The sequence below is a fragment of the Hyperolius riggenbachi genome, chromosome 7, assembly GCF_040937935.1.
Source record: "Hyperolius riggenbachi isolate aHypRig1 chromosome 7, aHypRig1.pri, whole genome shotgun sequence".
In the NCBI taxonomy this organism is placed as follows: domain Eukaryota; kingdom Metazoa; phylum Chordata; class Amphibia; order Anura; family Hyperoliidae; genus Hyperolius; species Hyperolius riggenbachi.
In genome coordinates this window covers 210,091,698-210,109,558 of record NC_090652.1, presented here as the reverse complement: position 1 = coordinate 210,109,558, position 17,861 = coordinate 210,091,698, and the positions used below count along the sequence as shown (strand labels likewise).

General features: G+C 43.1%; 1 protein-coding gene across 2 annotated transcripts in view; it reads right to left on the bottom strand.

The window, feature by feature from the left end:
- LOC137524793 (ras-related protein Rab-5B-like) overlaps nt 1–17,861 on the bottom strand; it is an 81,741-nt gene that overhangs the window by 7,857 nt on the left and 56,023 nt on the right. For both annotated transcript variants that reach the window (XM_068245093.1, XM_068245095.1), the window contains exons 3-5: nt 8,163–8,314; nt 4,160–4,282; nt 2,195–2,288 (exon numbers count right to left, since the gene is read on the bottom strand). In XM_068245093.1, coding sequence (XP_068101194.1) covers nt 2,195–2,288; nt 4,160–4,282; nt 8,163–8,314 — 369 coding nt within the window. The remainder of the gene's footprint in view (nt 1–2,194; nt 2,289–4,159; nt 4,283–8,162; nt 8,315–17,861) is intronic.

Below are 17,861 nucleotides of genomic sequence, written 5' to 3'. Positions count from 1 at the left end.
ATTCACTTTTGGCACCATAGTTTGTAAACGCTATAACTTTTACCCAATCCAATAAATATACACTGAATGTTTTTTGTTTTTTTTTTATCAAAGACATGTAGCAGAATAACTTTCGCACTCAAATGTATAGGAAACTTAACTTTATTTGAAAAATGTCAGCACAGAAAGTTAAAAAAGTCATTTTTTTGACAAACTTCATGTCTTTTTTGATGAATATAATAAAAAGTAAAACTCGCAGCAGCAATCAAATAGCACCAAAAGAAAGCTGTATTAGTGACAAGAAAAGGAGGTAAAATTCCTTTAGGTGGTAGGTTGTATGACCGAGCAATAAACCATGAAAGCTGCAGTGGTCTGAATGGAAAAAAAAGGCTCTGGTCCTTGAGGACCACAGTCATTTTGCCCCTTAAAGAGAATCTGTATTGTTAAAAATCGCACAAAAGTAAACATACCAGTGCGTTAGGGGACATCTATTACCCTCTGTCACAATTTCACCGCTCCCCGCCGCATTAAAAGTGGTTAAAAACAGTTTTAAAAAGTTTGTTTATAAACAAACAAAATGGCCACCAAAACAGGAAGTAGGTTGATGTACAGTATGTCCACACATAGAAAATACATCCATACACAAGCAGGCTGTATACAGCCTTCCTTTTGAATCTCAAGAGATCATTTGTGTGTTTCTTTCCCCCATGCACTGAAGTTTCAGGCTGCTTGTTTCTTCCTGCAAACAGCTTTGCCCTTGGCTGTAATTCCTCCGTATGTGAAAGCCCAGTCAGCTCAGAGGAGGATTTATCCAGCTTGTAAAAGATAAGAGAGAAGAGAGAAGCTGCCCTAATCTAAATAATACACAGGCAGTGTGCATAGAGGGGCCTGGAAGGGGGAGTTCATAGCAGAACCACAACACTGAAGAACTTGGCAGTCTTCCAGACACAGGCCGACAAGTCTGACAGGGGAAAGATACATTGATTTATTACAGAGACTGTGATAGCAGAAAGTGCTGCAGTTAGCCAGAACACATTAGAATAGCTTTTGGAACTTGTAGGATGATAAAAAACAGGAAGCAATTTTTGTTACGGAGTCTCTTTAAGTGGTTAACCAACCTCCTCACACGTCTAACCTTAAAGGGAATCTGTGCCGAGTAATATTATTTAAAATAAACACGAGGTAACTTCAAATGAACATTAAATAGTTACCTTGCCGTCAGTTCCTCTTAGAAGCTCACCATTTTCTTCTTACAATGATCCCTTCCAGTTCTGACTACATTTTGTCAGAACTGAAATATATCAGTTGCTGTCAGTTATAGCTGAGTGGAAAACTGCTGTGCCCGGTAATGTCCATGTGTCTCTATGGCTCAAATGGACGATGTTACAGTTTAACAGTGTGCTGACCAGAAAGCGGTTATGGGGTAATGGCCATTTTCAAAATGGAGGACAGAGAATTCCCTTGATCACAGCTGACAAATGGGACACAGGAGAGGAGAAAGAGATTGAGGAGTAGACTACACGGGGGGTAAGTATGACTTGTGTATGCTTATTTTGACTTTTAATTTTCAGTTCAGGTTTTCTTTAACCCCCCCCAATCTTAACCACACCCATCACACTCTTAACAGATCCCCCCCATCTAACCTTAACCACCACCCCTCCCCCACACGCCTAACCTTAACTGCCCCCAACCACCAGAAAATCACAGGGAAAATATCCTGAAAAAAACGCTGATTCCATCAACAGGAAGAAATGTGTGAAGCAGGATATTTGGGTGCCAGTTAGCGCCAGAAGAATGGGTTCCTCCATAGGGTCCCATTCAAATATTAGTAACAGGTGGGAATGTGGGCATCCAAAACTTGTAGCCATATTTTGCATTGGGGGGTGGCTCTGCAGCCCAATATTTTTCGCACACCATATGTGCCCAAGTTTCCACTTACTACCGATATTTAAATGGGTGCCAATAATGGTGCCCATTCTTCTGCTGCTACTGGGCACCTAAATTTCCTGCTTCGCACATTTCTTTCTGTTGATAAATGGGCATACGTGGACTACCTTGAGAGGATAAACAGTTATGTCAGAAAAAACAAAAATGTACTGCTGGCTTACAGTACTTTATAAAGTGAATCATTTTCTGTAACATTACGGCTCTTGCAACAGCAATTTCCTCTTCTGCAGGACGTATTGTACAAATTTCAGGGAACAAATCAACTTACCAATCGCTAAAAACAACTCGTTCACATTCATTGCAGTTTTTGCTGAGGTTTCCATGAATAAAAGACTTGTGTCTTCGGCATATGTTTGAGCCTCCTACAAGAGAAAAGCGAACAAAGTTGCTATAGATTTTCAGTTTTATTAAATAAAATGCTTTATTCAGCTTCTTTCCCATCCCAGCAGTAAAAAAAAAAAAAGTTAAAAGATTTTCAACTAAAAACATGCTCTTAACATCGGTGGTTGACGGATCATCCGGTTGACGGATCACCCCTTTTAGCAGGCTGGCATGCTTCCCCCAACACTCCCTGATCCCTGACTGTCAGAACCTCCTTCGCCAGAACATCCTGCTTGCCAACAGTACTGTGCACTCCCAGTGCAGATCTCCAGCCAACAAAATTGAAACCACTTTTTTTTTTTTTTAAAGCCGTGAGCTTATCAGCTCCTAGACTCCCACCAATGTTCTAGGTGAAAGCAAAAGTCTGGGTAACAGAGAATAGTGATGGAGGTGCATTGCTCCAGGACTGCACAACTATGGAGAGAACGATTAGTAGACTGGAGGCGCACAAAAATAAAAACAATTCTTAAAACAAAAGCAAACAAACATTGCTCTATATATGATCTACTCAAACAGTCCTACTTTAAAGAAAAAGGAAGTTCACAGAATGGGTATAAAAAGAAGAAGTTTTATTTAGCTCTTTGGACCTGGTGTCTGTGTCTTTGTTTCCACAAGGGAAAACCATGTGAGGTCCTGGTTCCTCAGCTCTCAGTAGGCCAAAATTTACTGCAAGCCTTGCCTGTAGGTCAGGAGAGTGAGGGACACCAGGTGCCCGCAAGATCGTCACTTTTTAAAGTGGCAAGCAAGGTACATACACTTTTCACCTTTCTGCTCCATTGAAGCCAATACACTTTGAAAGAGGAAAACAGTATTTGGTGATCGGCTCTATTGTCCTGATGGCAACCCCCCTCATTCCTTCCCCAATAATAGTAGCAGTTGCCACTTTTATGAGACATCACCAATTATTTTGCAATCAACTAGGTTGACTGGCATTTAAAAAAAATAGTCTGAAAAGCAACCTTATTTCTGCATAAATAATACTATTTATCTGGTGGGGAGCTGACTGCCACCTTTAGAGGTAAACTATTATGCCGCTGACTGTAAACAAGCATGCAGATCAGGTGTTTTATCTCAGCAGGAGTCCATGTGCATTAGCCGGGACTAGCATTCCAGTTGCAGATCTTACAGAGGAGGTAGCGGCACAATGGAGGGGACCTGGAGGACACAGAGTGACCTGAAAGACTACGGAGGGCTGAAAGAAACCCAAGTATGGTAAGTAAAATTGTATTTATGGCTCCAACTCCGGTATACTGTAATTTCGCAAAGTCACAAAAATATCAGATATGAAAGATCCTGTCAGGAATGTATGAAATAAGGCTCTAAGCATTTAAAGTGGACAGTGTAGGACACTAAGCAGGGAATTGAATCTGTCAGCAGATCAGGCTGCCCCATTATGCTGGGCATACAAGGCATTTGTAGTCCTTATCAATCGAGCCGCTGATGGCTCGATTGGTAATATCCGACAGGTCCGATGACCTGCCGGATAAATTCCCCGCTTGATCCCCACCGACGGACAAAAGCGGGGAATCGAGCGGCTGATAAGGAGCGCCGGCGGGGAAGAGCGGGGATCGATCCGCGCGGCCGAGCGGGGATGCGCAGGCATCGAGCCGCTGGCTCGATCCGGCGCATAATTGTATCAATGTATGCCCGGCATGAGGGGTATGATTCTGAAATTGGGCGAGAGTTTGCAACGACAAAACTAAACAGGTACAAATTTGCAGTCTAAGTAAAAGTTTTACAAAAAGAGCAGATTACCTCTCTCACAGGCTTACATGAATGCATTATTTATCACATCTGTAGAGGTTCCAAACAGTTTTCTTTGTTATGTACAGTTTCTCAGGTCAATACTTACTTCAAATTCCACCATCCTCTTCTCTGCCAAGTCTGACTTATTGCCAGCCAAGGCGATCACAATGTTGGGACTGGCCTGCCTTTGCAACTCCTTCACCCATGCCTTTGCTCTGTCAAATGTTTCCTGGGTGGGGAAACACACAAGTATAAGATTATTTGTCATCCCACCAAATTTATTAAGAAGCACATTTAGTCATTATACACACAAATTGTATTACACATCAGTATCGACACCAGACAAAACCAGAGTTTTATATAACCAAGCGATGCTGCAGGGGCTCTGCAAGATATTTCTCTTTCCACTGAGGAGTTTCCTTTAAATTTACAATCAAGATTGCTTTAGTAATTAAAACAGAAAAATACAAAAACACACAAAGCAGTATAAACACGGTTTGCCTGTATTAATAAAGAATGGGACAAAAAAAAGCAGTTTGTATGTCCCACAAGAGACACAGTCCAAAAATGTATGTTGAATGTACTTTAATACTCTAGACAAAGATGAGTGGAAAGGTCAGGTCGAAAATCCAGCAATGAAATACCCAACATCTTCAACAGTATACCAACGACTATAAACAGTTTGGAGTTACTATGCATTTTTGTAGCACTGACACATTTCTTTCACAAATCTGCACAAGCTTACGTTTTGTCAGGAAGATAAACTACTAGCATGTTTCTGAGATGTAGGACAGATCCCATGAAATATTAGCACCCTGGCTGGTATTGTAGAGCTGTAAACAAGAGTTATATTCACTTAAATCAACATGCTTCTATGTCTGGGAGGGTAAAAAAAAAAAAAAAAGTTCCCATGTTCCATTTGCTGTGAAGTACTTAAAGAGAACCAAAGACGAAGCACCCTCATGTATTTTACCTTATAAATCAGTGGGAACATGACAGTAAACACCTAATCTGCTCTTGGTTTCATTGTTCTCTGTTTAATCTGACTGTTATCACCTCTGATAAGAATCCCAGACTGAGCATTCAGTCTGGCTTTGCTATGGAATGATTATAGCTTCTCTGGTGTCTTTTGAAGCCCAAGCCTGCCCCCTTGTGGCTCTGCTATAATGACTCAGCTATAATTATTCCCAGCAAAGCCAGACTGAATGCTCAGCCGGGGATTCTTATCACAGCTGATAACAGACACTTTTAGCAGTGAGGATGAAACAGAGAGCTGGGTAGGTGTTTTCTCTAATGTTTTCACTGATATATATGGTAAAATACATGAGGTTGCTTCGTCTCTGGTTCACTTTAGCTGCTGCAGAGAGAAATGGACACTGCACCGGGCAGAGTTATAAAGGATTCAACATACCTCTGTGCTTACATTTAGTAGCTTAGTGTCACACCAGGTTTTCTTTCAGCCTGAAAATATATATATATATATATATATATATATATTTATTTTTTTTTTTTTTAACATTTTGTGATAACCGCAACCCAACATTTGGCTGCAGAGAGCATACTTTCTATTTTACACTCTAGCATATACAATATTTGAAGCTTTGATTTAGAAAGCAGAACTGGGTGTTCAGAGTCTACATATGTGTTCTATTAAAAAAATATTACAATACAGCAATATCTTTAAATAAAACACCCACAGGTTTAGCTACGTAGTCTGAACAAAAGAAAGGCTGGGTAACGCCCTATAAAATATCTATGAATATCTCTTTACCACACCTCGACCAGAAATAACCTGAATGAGTTAGAAGATTAGCCAGAACTGACTACAGGGATGAGCACATTACTGCTCTTTTAGTCTATGTGAAGTGATCTTAAAGTGGAATTGTGAAATTGTAGGCAGCACAAAAAAAAAATACATTGATAAAGCCATCCCACCTCTGTTGGCATGTGCTGGCATTTGTTTTGAAACTTGCTAAGTTACTTTACAGAGACAGCCCCATGTTATCATGCATTACTACAGAGCTATAGACTGGACGTGCTATATATTGGCTGTCACTAAAGGGCCACAATTACAAGGCAAGAATGATTCATCTTCCAAAAACAAACTTGCTTATGGGAACTTAATACCAGCAGGTCACTGGAAGGTCCTGAAACGAAAGTCATGGTAACTGGAAGAGGTGAGGTAACCTCAGCATACTTTGACAGAGTAGTGCACTGGCCTGAACATTCTTGCAATAGCGTGCTGCCAAAGGTCCGGTGGACTCCGCAGACTAAGCTTAGAAAAATATTTTTCAGCATTTATTTTAACAAGAACCGAAGATGGTTCCTCTTCAAACAGCTTCCACTTTCAGTGCCTTAGATATGAGTCTGTTCTGCAAGTGTACAATTTTTGATCATGTCTAATTAGGAACCTGTGATGCAGGACTATTGATCAGTCACCACAACATCACACAAGGATTTTGATAGAAGCTTGCTTTGGGGAACAACTCGATCTTTATTCTCACTTAACTTGTCAGTTCAATAAATCAGTTCCAGAGAAAAAAAAAAAAAGTTGGTGATGACATCACAGATGATGATCCTGAAGTCCAGTGTCCTATTCCAGTGTATTTTTGGTGGTCCCAGTGGAGGTTCATTGCGTGCGGGGTATTGGTCTCGTCTTAGTGAATATTAAATGATCCTGAAGTCTACGAGCACCCGAACATTATATTAGACACATCCCAATGACCCACTTATGGGGGACTCAGCCATGCTGCATGTTTTCCACTAATCACTATAGTTTCATTTCTGAAGCTATTCTTTGAGTTTCCTGCATATTACCACTACAGAATATCAGAATATAGGTGGAAGGTTGAATATGTATAGTTCTATAGTTTCTTATATCACACAACAGATTACATGTTCTTATTGTATGGCTTAAAAAGTGTTAAAGTTGTAGTAACCCTAAAAAAAACAAAACACAAAAAATCCAACCTTGATTTGAGAAACCACGAGTCGTAATATTTGTAATTTTATTAGTAATCATTGCATACAAAGCATCAGCTACCGGTATTAAAGCTGTTCAGAACATGTGCATATAATGAAGCCTCCAGTTAAAAAGGGCACCAAATGTAAAAGATATTTAAGTTATCATTTACGTGCGTAACATCTTCTGATGTGGCTGTACTAACCTATGGTTTTAACTGTCCGTCTTCATGTACTGCATTCTTACAATATAAGGCCTCTGAAGAGGTGACCATGTTATAGACCGCAATACGTGCGTTAGGCAGCCGATTGTAACAAATGTGCAATAAGGACTTAATATAATTTTGTTACATGTGACCAATTATTAATATAGTAATTAAAAGCTATGTTTTATATGTAACTTGACATTTACTGATCCTTTAAACCAGGGGTCCCCAACCTTTTTGAGCCCGGGGCCCCCTATACCGACCAAACTTTTCTCTGGGGCCCGGGGGAGGGGGGCGGGGATTTGGGGGTCGTGGTTAGTGGCGGCGGCAGTCCCCCTCCTGCCTTTTCTCCCCCGATTGTGAGTGTAGTATATACACTCGGCCCCTCAGAAAAACTGCCCAGGGACCACCAAGGGGGCCGCGGCCCCCAGGTTGGGGACCCCTGCTTTAAACCCTCTCCCCTTTTTCTTTTAGGTTCTTCACACAAATTAAAAATGTTCACAAACAGCATTCAATTGCATTACTTACTGGATAGCAATAATGGCACTTTCAGTTTCTGATGTGATGAACTATTAGTGTGGTTGGCAAAGACTATTTTACTTTACAGTACATAGCGGAAACAATGGTATTTTGTGACAAGTCCCACAGGACAACATAAAACATTACAGTATTTAGGCAGCAGTTACCAAGAGCAAATCATGAATTATGTACAAGAGAAGTATAGTTAGTAAGATTTCTGGAGTAATACAAACTTGCCACCTGTGGCAGTATGATGGTTAAATGTTCTATAAATCCAAACACATGGAAAATCAGAACACAGCCATGTGGTCTAAGTGGACACATGAAGACAACTCTGCTTAGATAAGGTGAGGATATTTAAGATCATGCACCTCTAGAGATGAAGTTTAGCTTAAAACCTCCTATTCTAAAGCATATTCTTACCGGTTTAGTGATATCAAACACCACAATGGCAGCCTGGGCTCCTCTGTAGTACATGGGGGCAAGGCTGTGATATCTTTCCTGTCCAGCAGTGTCCCAGATTTCAAACTTTACTGTTGTATCATCCAGACACACAGACTGAGCTAAAAATGCAGCTAGAAACAAAAACATTAAAAGATAGGTTACCAGTTGGAAATTAATACAATATGCCCATAATATGGTAGTGATTACACTCGAAAACTAAAGTATAAACAAATTAGAGTGGAGTTTAAAATTAACATAATGAAGAACAAAGGCAAAGAGCTGGTCTGTAACAGAATCAGGTCTGAAGTAAAACTCCAGTTTAGCAGGGTTTGGGGATGTTCCAAGTGGAGTAATCTAATCATCACTGTATAGTTGTATGGTTGCCAAAAATGGCAGCTTGAAAATACCTGGCAATTAAGAAAAAATAGCTGACTGAGAATAGTGATGGAAAGCCCCCAGTTCTCACCTCTAACGGCTTTCTCAATGAACTGAGCAAACCCTTTCTTCTCCCATCTAATACACATCCCACTACGTGCCCCATTGATCCCATATCCTGTCACCTCATTTGTCACCTTCCCTTTTCCATCACTGAAGCCAAGCATCAGTAAATTCATATTCAAGTAAGCCTCATCACCATCACTGTATTCTGCTTAAAATAAAAAATTATTTTGTGAATACTTCATCACTGGTTGAGCCCCGGTTCTTTGCATTCTCTGGATTCATTGGGAAGTGGTTTAATTCTTGTTATGCAGTGCCTCCCGAGGATATCTACACATGAACACAGTGAATCCAGCGCAGGAGAATGGGGCGCACAGGGAGTAACTTCGGCGCCGTCAGAAGACGGAGCTGAAGTTACTTTTAAAAACACAATAATTGCTGCAAGCAGAATTATTTCATTCCCCACCATCCATGGCAGCCTGGAGGGGGAATAGTATTTAACACGGCTGGGACTTGTGCAGCAGCAGGATCAGCCATATGCCGGCTGTATCCTATGCCCATGTCTCCCGCACAGATTCCTCTTGTACGTATCTACACAAGCCTGCAGGGGAGTTTTCCATTTGCCTTGGCAGTAAGCCTTCCTTGTGAGTATTCATTCACATTGATTTCATTCTATCACTTCAACATACTACACTATTGTTGGCTGCCAATATCCCTTTTGTTTTAACAAATATTTTGACTTCAGGTTCACCTTAACCATTTATGCTGCCTGGACGTGCCGCCCCCCGGTTGCCCGGAGATCAATGAATGGGAACATGGTTCCCGTTCATTGATCTAAGTCCCCAGCAGAAAAAACAACTGTTTCTCATCAGAGGCCGCGGTCTTTCTGAAGAAAAAAAAAAAAGTTTCCCTTAGTGCTTTGAAAAAAAAAAAAATCTCACTGTGACCACCTTGTGGCAAAATAGTAAAACTACATCTACATACTTTTTTAAATAAAATAAACACACATTATTACATTTAAAATTAACTAACTCCCACACCAAAAATTACCCAAATAAAATTTTTAAAGGGAAACAAAACAAAAATACAAAAAAACCCCCAAAACAAATAGTTACCTAATGGCTTAAACTTTTTAAATATGCATGTGAAGAGGGTATATTACAAAAAAATTTTAAATTATAAGCTTGTAAACAGTGATGGACACAAAACTGAAAAAATGCACCTTTATTTCCATATAAAGTATTGGCGCCATACATTGTGATAGGGACAAAATTTAAATAATGTAATAACCGAGGCAAATCGGCAAATAATAATACATAGGTTTTAATTATGGTAGCATGTATTATTTTAAAACTATAATGGCCGAAAACGGAGAAATATTGAATTTTTTCCATATTTTTTCTTAATATTCCTGTGAAAATGCATTTAGAAAAAAATAATTCTTAGCAAAATGTACCACCCAAAGAAAGCCTAATTGGGGGCGGAAAAAAAAAAAAAAAAGATATAGATCAATTCCATGTGATAAGTTACAGTTATTGGTGAATGAATGGGAGGTGAAAATTGCTCTGTTGTATACGGTGAAAAATCCCCACGGGCTGAAATGGTTTTAAGGGGCAACTGAACTGAGAAAGATATGAAGGCTGCCATATTTCTTTCTTTTTAAACAATAACAGTTGCCTGGCAGCCCTTGCTGGTCTATTTGGCTGGAGTAGTGTGAATCGCACACCAGATACATTTAGCTAATATTGTCAGATCTGACATTAATGTCAGAAAAGCTTGATTTACTTAATGCTTATTCAGTGTCTATGGCTAAAAGTATTAAAGGGAGCAGCAGGCTAACCAGGCAACTGGTATTGCTTGAAAACCCTGGAAATACCCCATGAGGAGAATGGACTAGTCCAAAACCTGCCAGTTCTGTTAGATTTTAACTGCTTACTTTTTTGCTGGAGTGGTCCTTTAAGAGCTTGTTTCTACTGCGCTCGGCATGCGTCTTGCGAGACGTGATGCCGGCACAGCTGTGACGTGTCTCGCTGAAGAATCCTTCTAGCTGGGCTATGCACGGCTGCGGGATTTAGACGGGTGACGCGATCATTATGCTGCAGGGCCTCAGATTTTTCTCCAGCCACGAATTCGGATGCTCTGCATAGACTTCTATAGGCTGCCAAATTCCATCCAAATTCGTGGTCGGGGAATCGGCCCATTTTCACATAAATGGAAACCTAGCCTAAAGTAAAGCTATGCAGACCTACAACTAGTCACTACAAGCGATAACATTCTGCCAAACGGTGAATATGGTTATGTGAGAAAAGGCAGCTAATCTGTTGCACGATTGCCAGCATCATCCACTTCAAGTCAAGGATAACAGCCTGTGTGTAACTGCAGGAAAGCTGCCAAGCTTATTTCTGTCTGGAAGCAGGTGTTAAATTGCAACAAAAGTGACGTCGAGCCTAGTGTTTACCACAACCTTTGCCAATGACAAGGAGAAATTGCCATCAGAAAACAACTTCAGGAACTCCTTCTTGGAAAAGTTTACAAGTAAAACTCCACTATCACCAAGAGAAAAAGAAAAGCAATCCCTTAAATGACCTCTTTCGCGCGCGCGCGCAAAAAAAAAAAAAAAAGTAGTATAATAGTAATTATACCAATATTGTACTGTCCCTCTGTACCCTAATTCTCACACTAACCCTACCCCATCTTTGTCCAACACTAACCCCGCACTCCTAAAGGTGCATACACACGCACTACGGCCGCCAACGACGGGTCCGTTAGACCCTCCCGCTGGGCGGACTTTTAGCCAACAGTAGCGCGTGTGTACGCGCTGTCGGCGGACTGATAAGGCTGTATCTGAACGATCCGCTGAGCGTCCGCCCAGCGGGAGGGTCTGACGGACCAGTCGTTGCCACATGTAGTGCGTGTGTACGCACCTTAACACTGACTTCTCCCTATCTACACCTCACACTAACTTCCCTCCACCTCCACCTAACACTAAACCCACTAATTAACTGGCCAAGCCAGGCTGGAAATTTAGAAAGCCCGGAGTTGGCTACAATGTAGCCAATATCTAGTGCACGAATGCTCCCAGCCAATCATGTTCCTTATAGAGACTATTAGCCGCTAATTTTTTTAGAGTGGCTATTAGTAGCCAATATTTGTCGCTGTAGAGACTATTCATCGCTTTTTTTGTCGTAGTGGTTACTTGTAGCCCCCTTTTTTTGCCTTTGGTGAAAATATATTCCTGGTGTCCTCATAAGCTTCCAGTCTGTCTAGTGGTCACCCCTCCACCCCCCATATGCAGAGATTGGCAGAAGAGAGCATGCTGGGTAAATATATCTCCTCATTCCACCAACAATCAAAATCCCCTCTGCATCACAGCAGCCAGTGTAGTACTGCCGAAAGGACCTGGTGCGATGGTGCACAGAGGGAACAGTGATAGTCAGTGGAATGAGGACAGGTAAAAGATACTTAACCCGGCATCACTTCTGTCTGACGATCTCTGAATGGAGGGGGGATGACACACACTGTGTTCATTAGTGCAGCTGCAGTAGACTTGCAGCATACATTTGAAAAAGGCATCTTGTTAAAATGAAGCAGGATAGCGGTAGTAGAATATTTGTAATAAGTACCAATATTTTAACTATGACCTAAACTTTTCTTACTCACACACAAAACCTTCCCATGGTGGTGCCAAACTTTTAACCCCTTCATGGTGCCTAACGCTTAACTTTCCCCAGTGGGCACCTACCGTATTTTTCGGACTATAAGACGCACTTTTTCTCCCCCCAAACTAGGGGGAGAAAGGGAGTACGTCTTATAGTCCGAATGCTAAAAATGTGGAGTGTTTACAGCGTCTCCCGGCTGAGTATTTAGGAGACGGAGATGAAGAGGATGAAAGTTACGTCTGCAGGGAGAAGATTTAGCTTTTAATTATCTGCCCTCTGCCTGAATCTGGAATGCAGGGTGAAGGGAGAGATTGATCTGGGCAGCGTGTAGAATGTAAATAATGTGTGCCTTTCGGAGAGTCTGTGAGCTCTGTAGCTGAGGAACATGTGGCTGGCAGCTCATGTACATCAATGTAGGTCAATGGCTGTTCACATCAAATGCAGTGCTGTATGCATAATAAAATTTGAGCCTGTAGTATTCTTTCCCCCTTTTGTAGGCCCGCAGCCATATAATAATGCATACAAAATGCACATGGACGGCATCTAAATGTGTATGTACTCAGTGGCGTAGCTAGGGTATTTGACACCCGGTGCGGATAATTTACAGACACCACCCCCACAAAAAAGCGAAGCGCGCCGCAGCAAAAATGGGTGTGGCCATGACATCACATGGGCGGGCTAACTGTAATGTAACTAACAGTAAGGCAGTGGGCTAATATAGGTAGCCAGAATAGTTGCCCCCAGCATAGGTTAGATAGGTAGGTGCCCCCAGTATAAGTTAGTTAGGTAGGTGCCTCCAATATAGATAGCCAGTATAGTTGTCACCAGTATAGGCTAGCTAGGCAGGTAGGTGCCCCCAATACAGGTTAGATAAGTAGGTGCCCCCAGTATAGGTTAGATAGGTAGGTGCCCACAGTATAGGTTAGATAGGTAGGTGCCTCACTATAGATTACATAGGTAGGTGCCCCAAGTATAGGTTAGATTAGGTAGGTGCCCCAAGTATAGGTTAGATTAGGTAGGTGCCCCAAGTATAGGTTAGATTAGGTAGGTGCCCCAAGTATAGGTTAGATTAGGTAGGTGCCCCAAGTATAGGTTAGATTAGGTAGGTGCCCCAAGTATAGGTTAGATTAGGTAGGTGCCCCAAGTATAGGTTAGATTAGGTAGGTGCCCCAAGTATAGGTTAGATTAGGTAGGTGCCCCAAGTATAGGTTAGATTAGGTAGGTGCCCCAAGTATAGGTTAGATTAGGTAGCTGCCCCCCATTACAGATTAGATTAGGTAGCTGCCCCCCATTACAGATTAGATTAGGTAGCTGCCCCCCAGTATAGGTTAGATTGGTAGCTGCCCCCCAGTATAGGTTAGATTAGTAGCTGCCCCCCAGTATAGATTAGGTAGGTGCCCCCCTGTATAGGTTAGATTAGATAGCTGCCCCCCTGTATAGGTTAGATTAGGTAGCTGCCCCCCCCCCTAGTATAGGTTAGATTAGGTAGCTGCCCCCCTCCCAGTATAGGTTAGATTAGGTAGCTGCCCCCCTCCCAGTATAGGTTAGATTAGGTAGCTGCCCCCCAGTATAGGTTAGATTAGGTAGCTGCCCACCCACCATTACAGGTTAGATTAGGTAGCTGCCCCCCATTACAGGTTAGATTAGGTAGCTGCCCCCCAGTATAGGTTAGATTGGTAGCTGCCCCCCAGTATAGGTTAGATTGGTAGCTGCCCCCCAGTATAGGTTAGATTAGGTAGCTGCCCCCCAGTATAGGGTAGGTGGGTATGTACCCCCTCTCCATAATGGCAGGGAAAGCCAGCCGTGGGGATGGCAGCCCGACCTCTCCCTCCCTTCCTCTCCCCGAGCCGCCCTCCATGCTCCCCCCTCGGTCTGCAGAGTTTGCACTGGGAAGCGCTGTAAATAGAACTCCCCTCCCTGGTTCCAATCGTCGCTCACTCGCCGCCGATTTCCTCCTCCTCTTGCATAGACGACGATACACACGCTGTTTCAAGGAGGTGAATTCTAACTATTTACAGCTCTTCCCTGCGCTAACTCTGCAGTCGGAGAGGGGAGCACGGAGGGCGGCCCGGGGAGAGGAAGGGAGGGAGAGGTCGGGCTGCCCTCCCTGCGGCTGACTATCACATCCATTATAGCACACCCCCTCCCTCAGCGCTCAGGGCTGCCGGGGTCACCCCACCAAGTACGGGACGCCCCCCCCCCCCTCTCACGACGCTTGTGTATGTAGTTAAAACCTGCACAAAGAGCCTTTACTGGCTTTTGAGGTGCACAGAAAAAGGTCCACAGAACCTACCAGTTTCAAGCATGAAAAGGTGTCTGCACGCTGGCAGTATAGTTCATTTGATCCCAATCTATGACTTTACGTGTTCAAATTAAAGTGTACATAAGAGGAATAAAATGAAAGCACTTCCACTTACCTGGTGCATCCTGAAGTCCCCTTCAGGCCCCTCACTGTCCTCCTGGGCTGCTCCGATCCTCAGCTGGCCAGCCCAGTACGTTTAGTACAGTAGTACATTCGCAGCCCAGCCACGCGCATGCCCCAGTTGCAAGACAATCCAGACCACTTAAGCACAATGAATGTGCATGAGCAGCCAGGCTGCGCATGCATGACTGTGCGCGACTGAACTAATGTACCGGGCTGGTCAGCGGATCACATCAGCATGGGGAGACAGAGGGAGCACAGGGCCTGAGGGGGGAGGGGGAATAGTCCCAAGTAAGTATAAATGCTTTTATTTTATTCCCCTCAAGTTTACTTTAAAACAATGGATATATGGAGGATTAAAGGGACTCTAACAAAAATGTTATTGTGTTTTCTACCATCCTACAGGTTCCTAAACCTATTATAATGTGCTCTGGCTTACTGCAGCACTTTCTACTATCACCATCTCTGTAATAAATCAGCTTATTTCTCCCCTGTCGGACTTGTCGTCCTGTGTCTGGAAGGCTGCCAACTCTTCAGTGTGATCTGCTATGCATGCCCCCTCTATGCACACTCCCGTGTATGTGTGTGTGTTATTTACATTAGCCAGCTTTTCTCTGCTCTCTTATCTTTTACAAGCTGGATAAATCCTCTGTTCACATACTGATGTGTCACATACTGCAGAATTACAGACAATAGGGCAGAGCTGTCTGCAAGAAGAAACAATCAGCTTGTAACTCTTCAGCGAGCTGCAGGGGGAAAGAAACACACAAATGATCTCTTGAGATTCAAAAGGAAAGCTGTATACAGCCTGCTTGTGTATGGATGTATTTTCTATGTGTGGACATACTGTACATCAACCTACTTCCTGTTTTGGTGGCCATTTTGTTTGTTTACAAACAAACTTTTTAAAACTGTTTTTGACTACTTTTAATGCGGCGGGGAGTGGCGAAATTGTGACAGAGGGTAATAGGAGATGTCCCCTAACACACTGGTATGTTTACTTTTGTGTGATTTTAACAATACAGATTCTCTTTAAGGGCTCTTTCACACCAGTCCATAGACTTTCATTTTACCTTTCACACCCGACGCTGAGTTTCGATGCGTTGCAGTACGACGCATCCCGGTGCATTTAATGGTTGGGAATCAGTGTTTCCCTGTCGGGATAATTGATACTACCGCCGCTACTCAGCGTCGCACCGCAGATTCCCGACACGCCGCAACACGTGCAGGAGCCGTTCTCCTGCACGCGTTGTAATGTGTAACTGGCCTTAAGTGTAGACCTAAAAATATGCTAGTGGCATGGCTGTACTGATGATCCTCTGCTTTTCACACTTCTTGACTCACAAATCCAGACTACACACAGACTAGGTGCTGCCTGCTTATTCCAGGTCACGGATTCAATTTTCTATGGTGGACATTTATAGAGAGACCCTTCAGCCTTACAGGGTATTGTTTGGTCTACTACAATAAGTTTCACACTGGAAACTTCAGTACCATCCTAAATATCACAATACCTCCTTCTACAAGGAGCCCATAAAAAAAAATAAAAAAAAGACAATGGTGGATAGGTATGTTAATGGAGAAAATAATCTGCTTAATGATATAGGAATTGCTGCCATGTGGCAGTTAAGCTTAGTTTTGTTTCTGGAACAGTACGTTTCCCTTTCTATAGGTTTAACTCACTTATGTGCTTTCTCTGTGAGAGTGATGACTGTACCTTTGTGACAGAAACAGGCTTTGAAACCGTTACAGGATTGTGCAAGTCTGCAATTGTAATTCTATTTACTGTGCAGAGGATTGTTTCAGCTACAGGCTGGCCTGACCTAATTGTTTAAAGCCCATTACCAGGCACACATCTGAAAATATCACCTTCGTAATCAGAGTGCTGAAATGGTAACTTTTTGAGCAAAGTGAGCCTTCAGTTTGATCACGTGACCTGAGCTAGCGAAGTTTAGCGAGACAGACTTGAGGATTTGTGGTATTGCATTTTCCAACTCCTCAAACAGGAAGGGGGCAGGATGAATCTTTCCAAGAAGACTTTTGCAGCCTATGGCGCAGACAGGCTTTCGTACAGGAAGAGGGAAGTGACATTTCCGAGCACCTGATCAGGTACTTTATGAGCGATTTATCTGGCATTAGCTAATCCTGAAGCAAATAAAAAATAGAAATAGATCTGGCAAAACATCTGTGCCTGGAGTGGTGCTTTTATGTGGTATAGTTTTGTACCTTATCCACCAGTCTGCACTTTAGATACAGAATAAGGTGTCTGTGCTCAGCTGCCTTGCAGTAATGTACCCTACATACAAACTCGTCTCCCAAAGGTGCCCAAAGTGTCCCAGCATGTTCATAAACTGGGCTGCAGGCTGGATGACAATGAAATAAACAGACTTCAAATACGGCCACCCACCACTCCTTAAAAAATAAAAATAAAAGTATGCCTGAGCTGAAGCTCACGTACGAAATTACATACTTGCCTAAGAAGGGGAAACCTCTGGATCCTAATCAGACTTCCCTTGCTGTCCTCTGGTCCCCCATCACAGACCCTCCAAAGATTACCAACAAGGGTTGTCTGTACTCTTTCTTATTGGAGCTGCACCCGTATAAGTAAGGGCGCTGCTGCGCAGGCACTACCGCAATCAAGCTAGAAGAGGAGTAAGGCCCCAATCAGCTGGAAGGTCTGTGAGAGGCAATGGGGGGGGGGGGGGGGGGGGGGGCGCAACGGGGAAACAGAGGACAGTGAGGGAAGTCTCATTAGGATCTAAATGCTTCCATCTCCTTAGGCAAGCATGCATTTTTGAACCAGAACTTCGACCAGTGTTCTCTTTAACCTCCTGGGTGATAATCCCGAGCTGAGCTCGGGGTATATCGCGCAGGAGGAGTTCTCAGGCCCTGGTGGGCCGATTTGCATAATTTTTTTTGTTACACGCAGCTAGCACTTTGCTAGCTGCGTGTAACTTCCGATCGCCGCAGCTCGCCGCCGATCCCCGCCGTGCCGCGCAGCCCCCCCTCCCCGACCCCTTGCGCAGCCTGGTCAATCAGTACCAGGCAGCGCTGAAGGGTGGATGGGGACTCCCTCTGACGTCACGACGTCCATGACGTCATCCCACCCGGTCGCCCTGGTGACTGGGGAAGCCCAGCAGGAAATCCCGTTCTGAACGG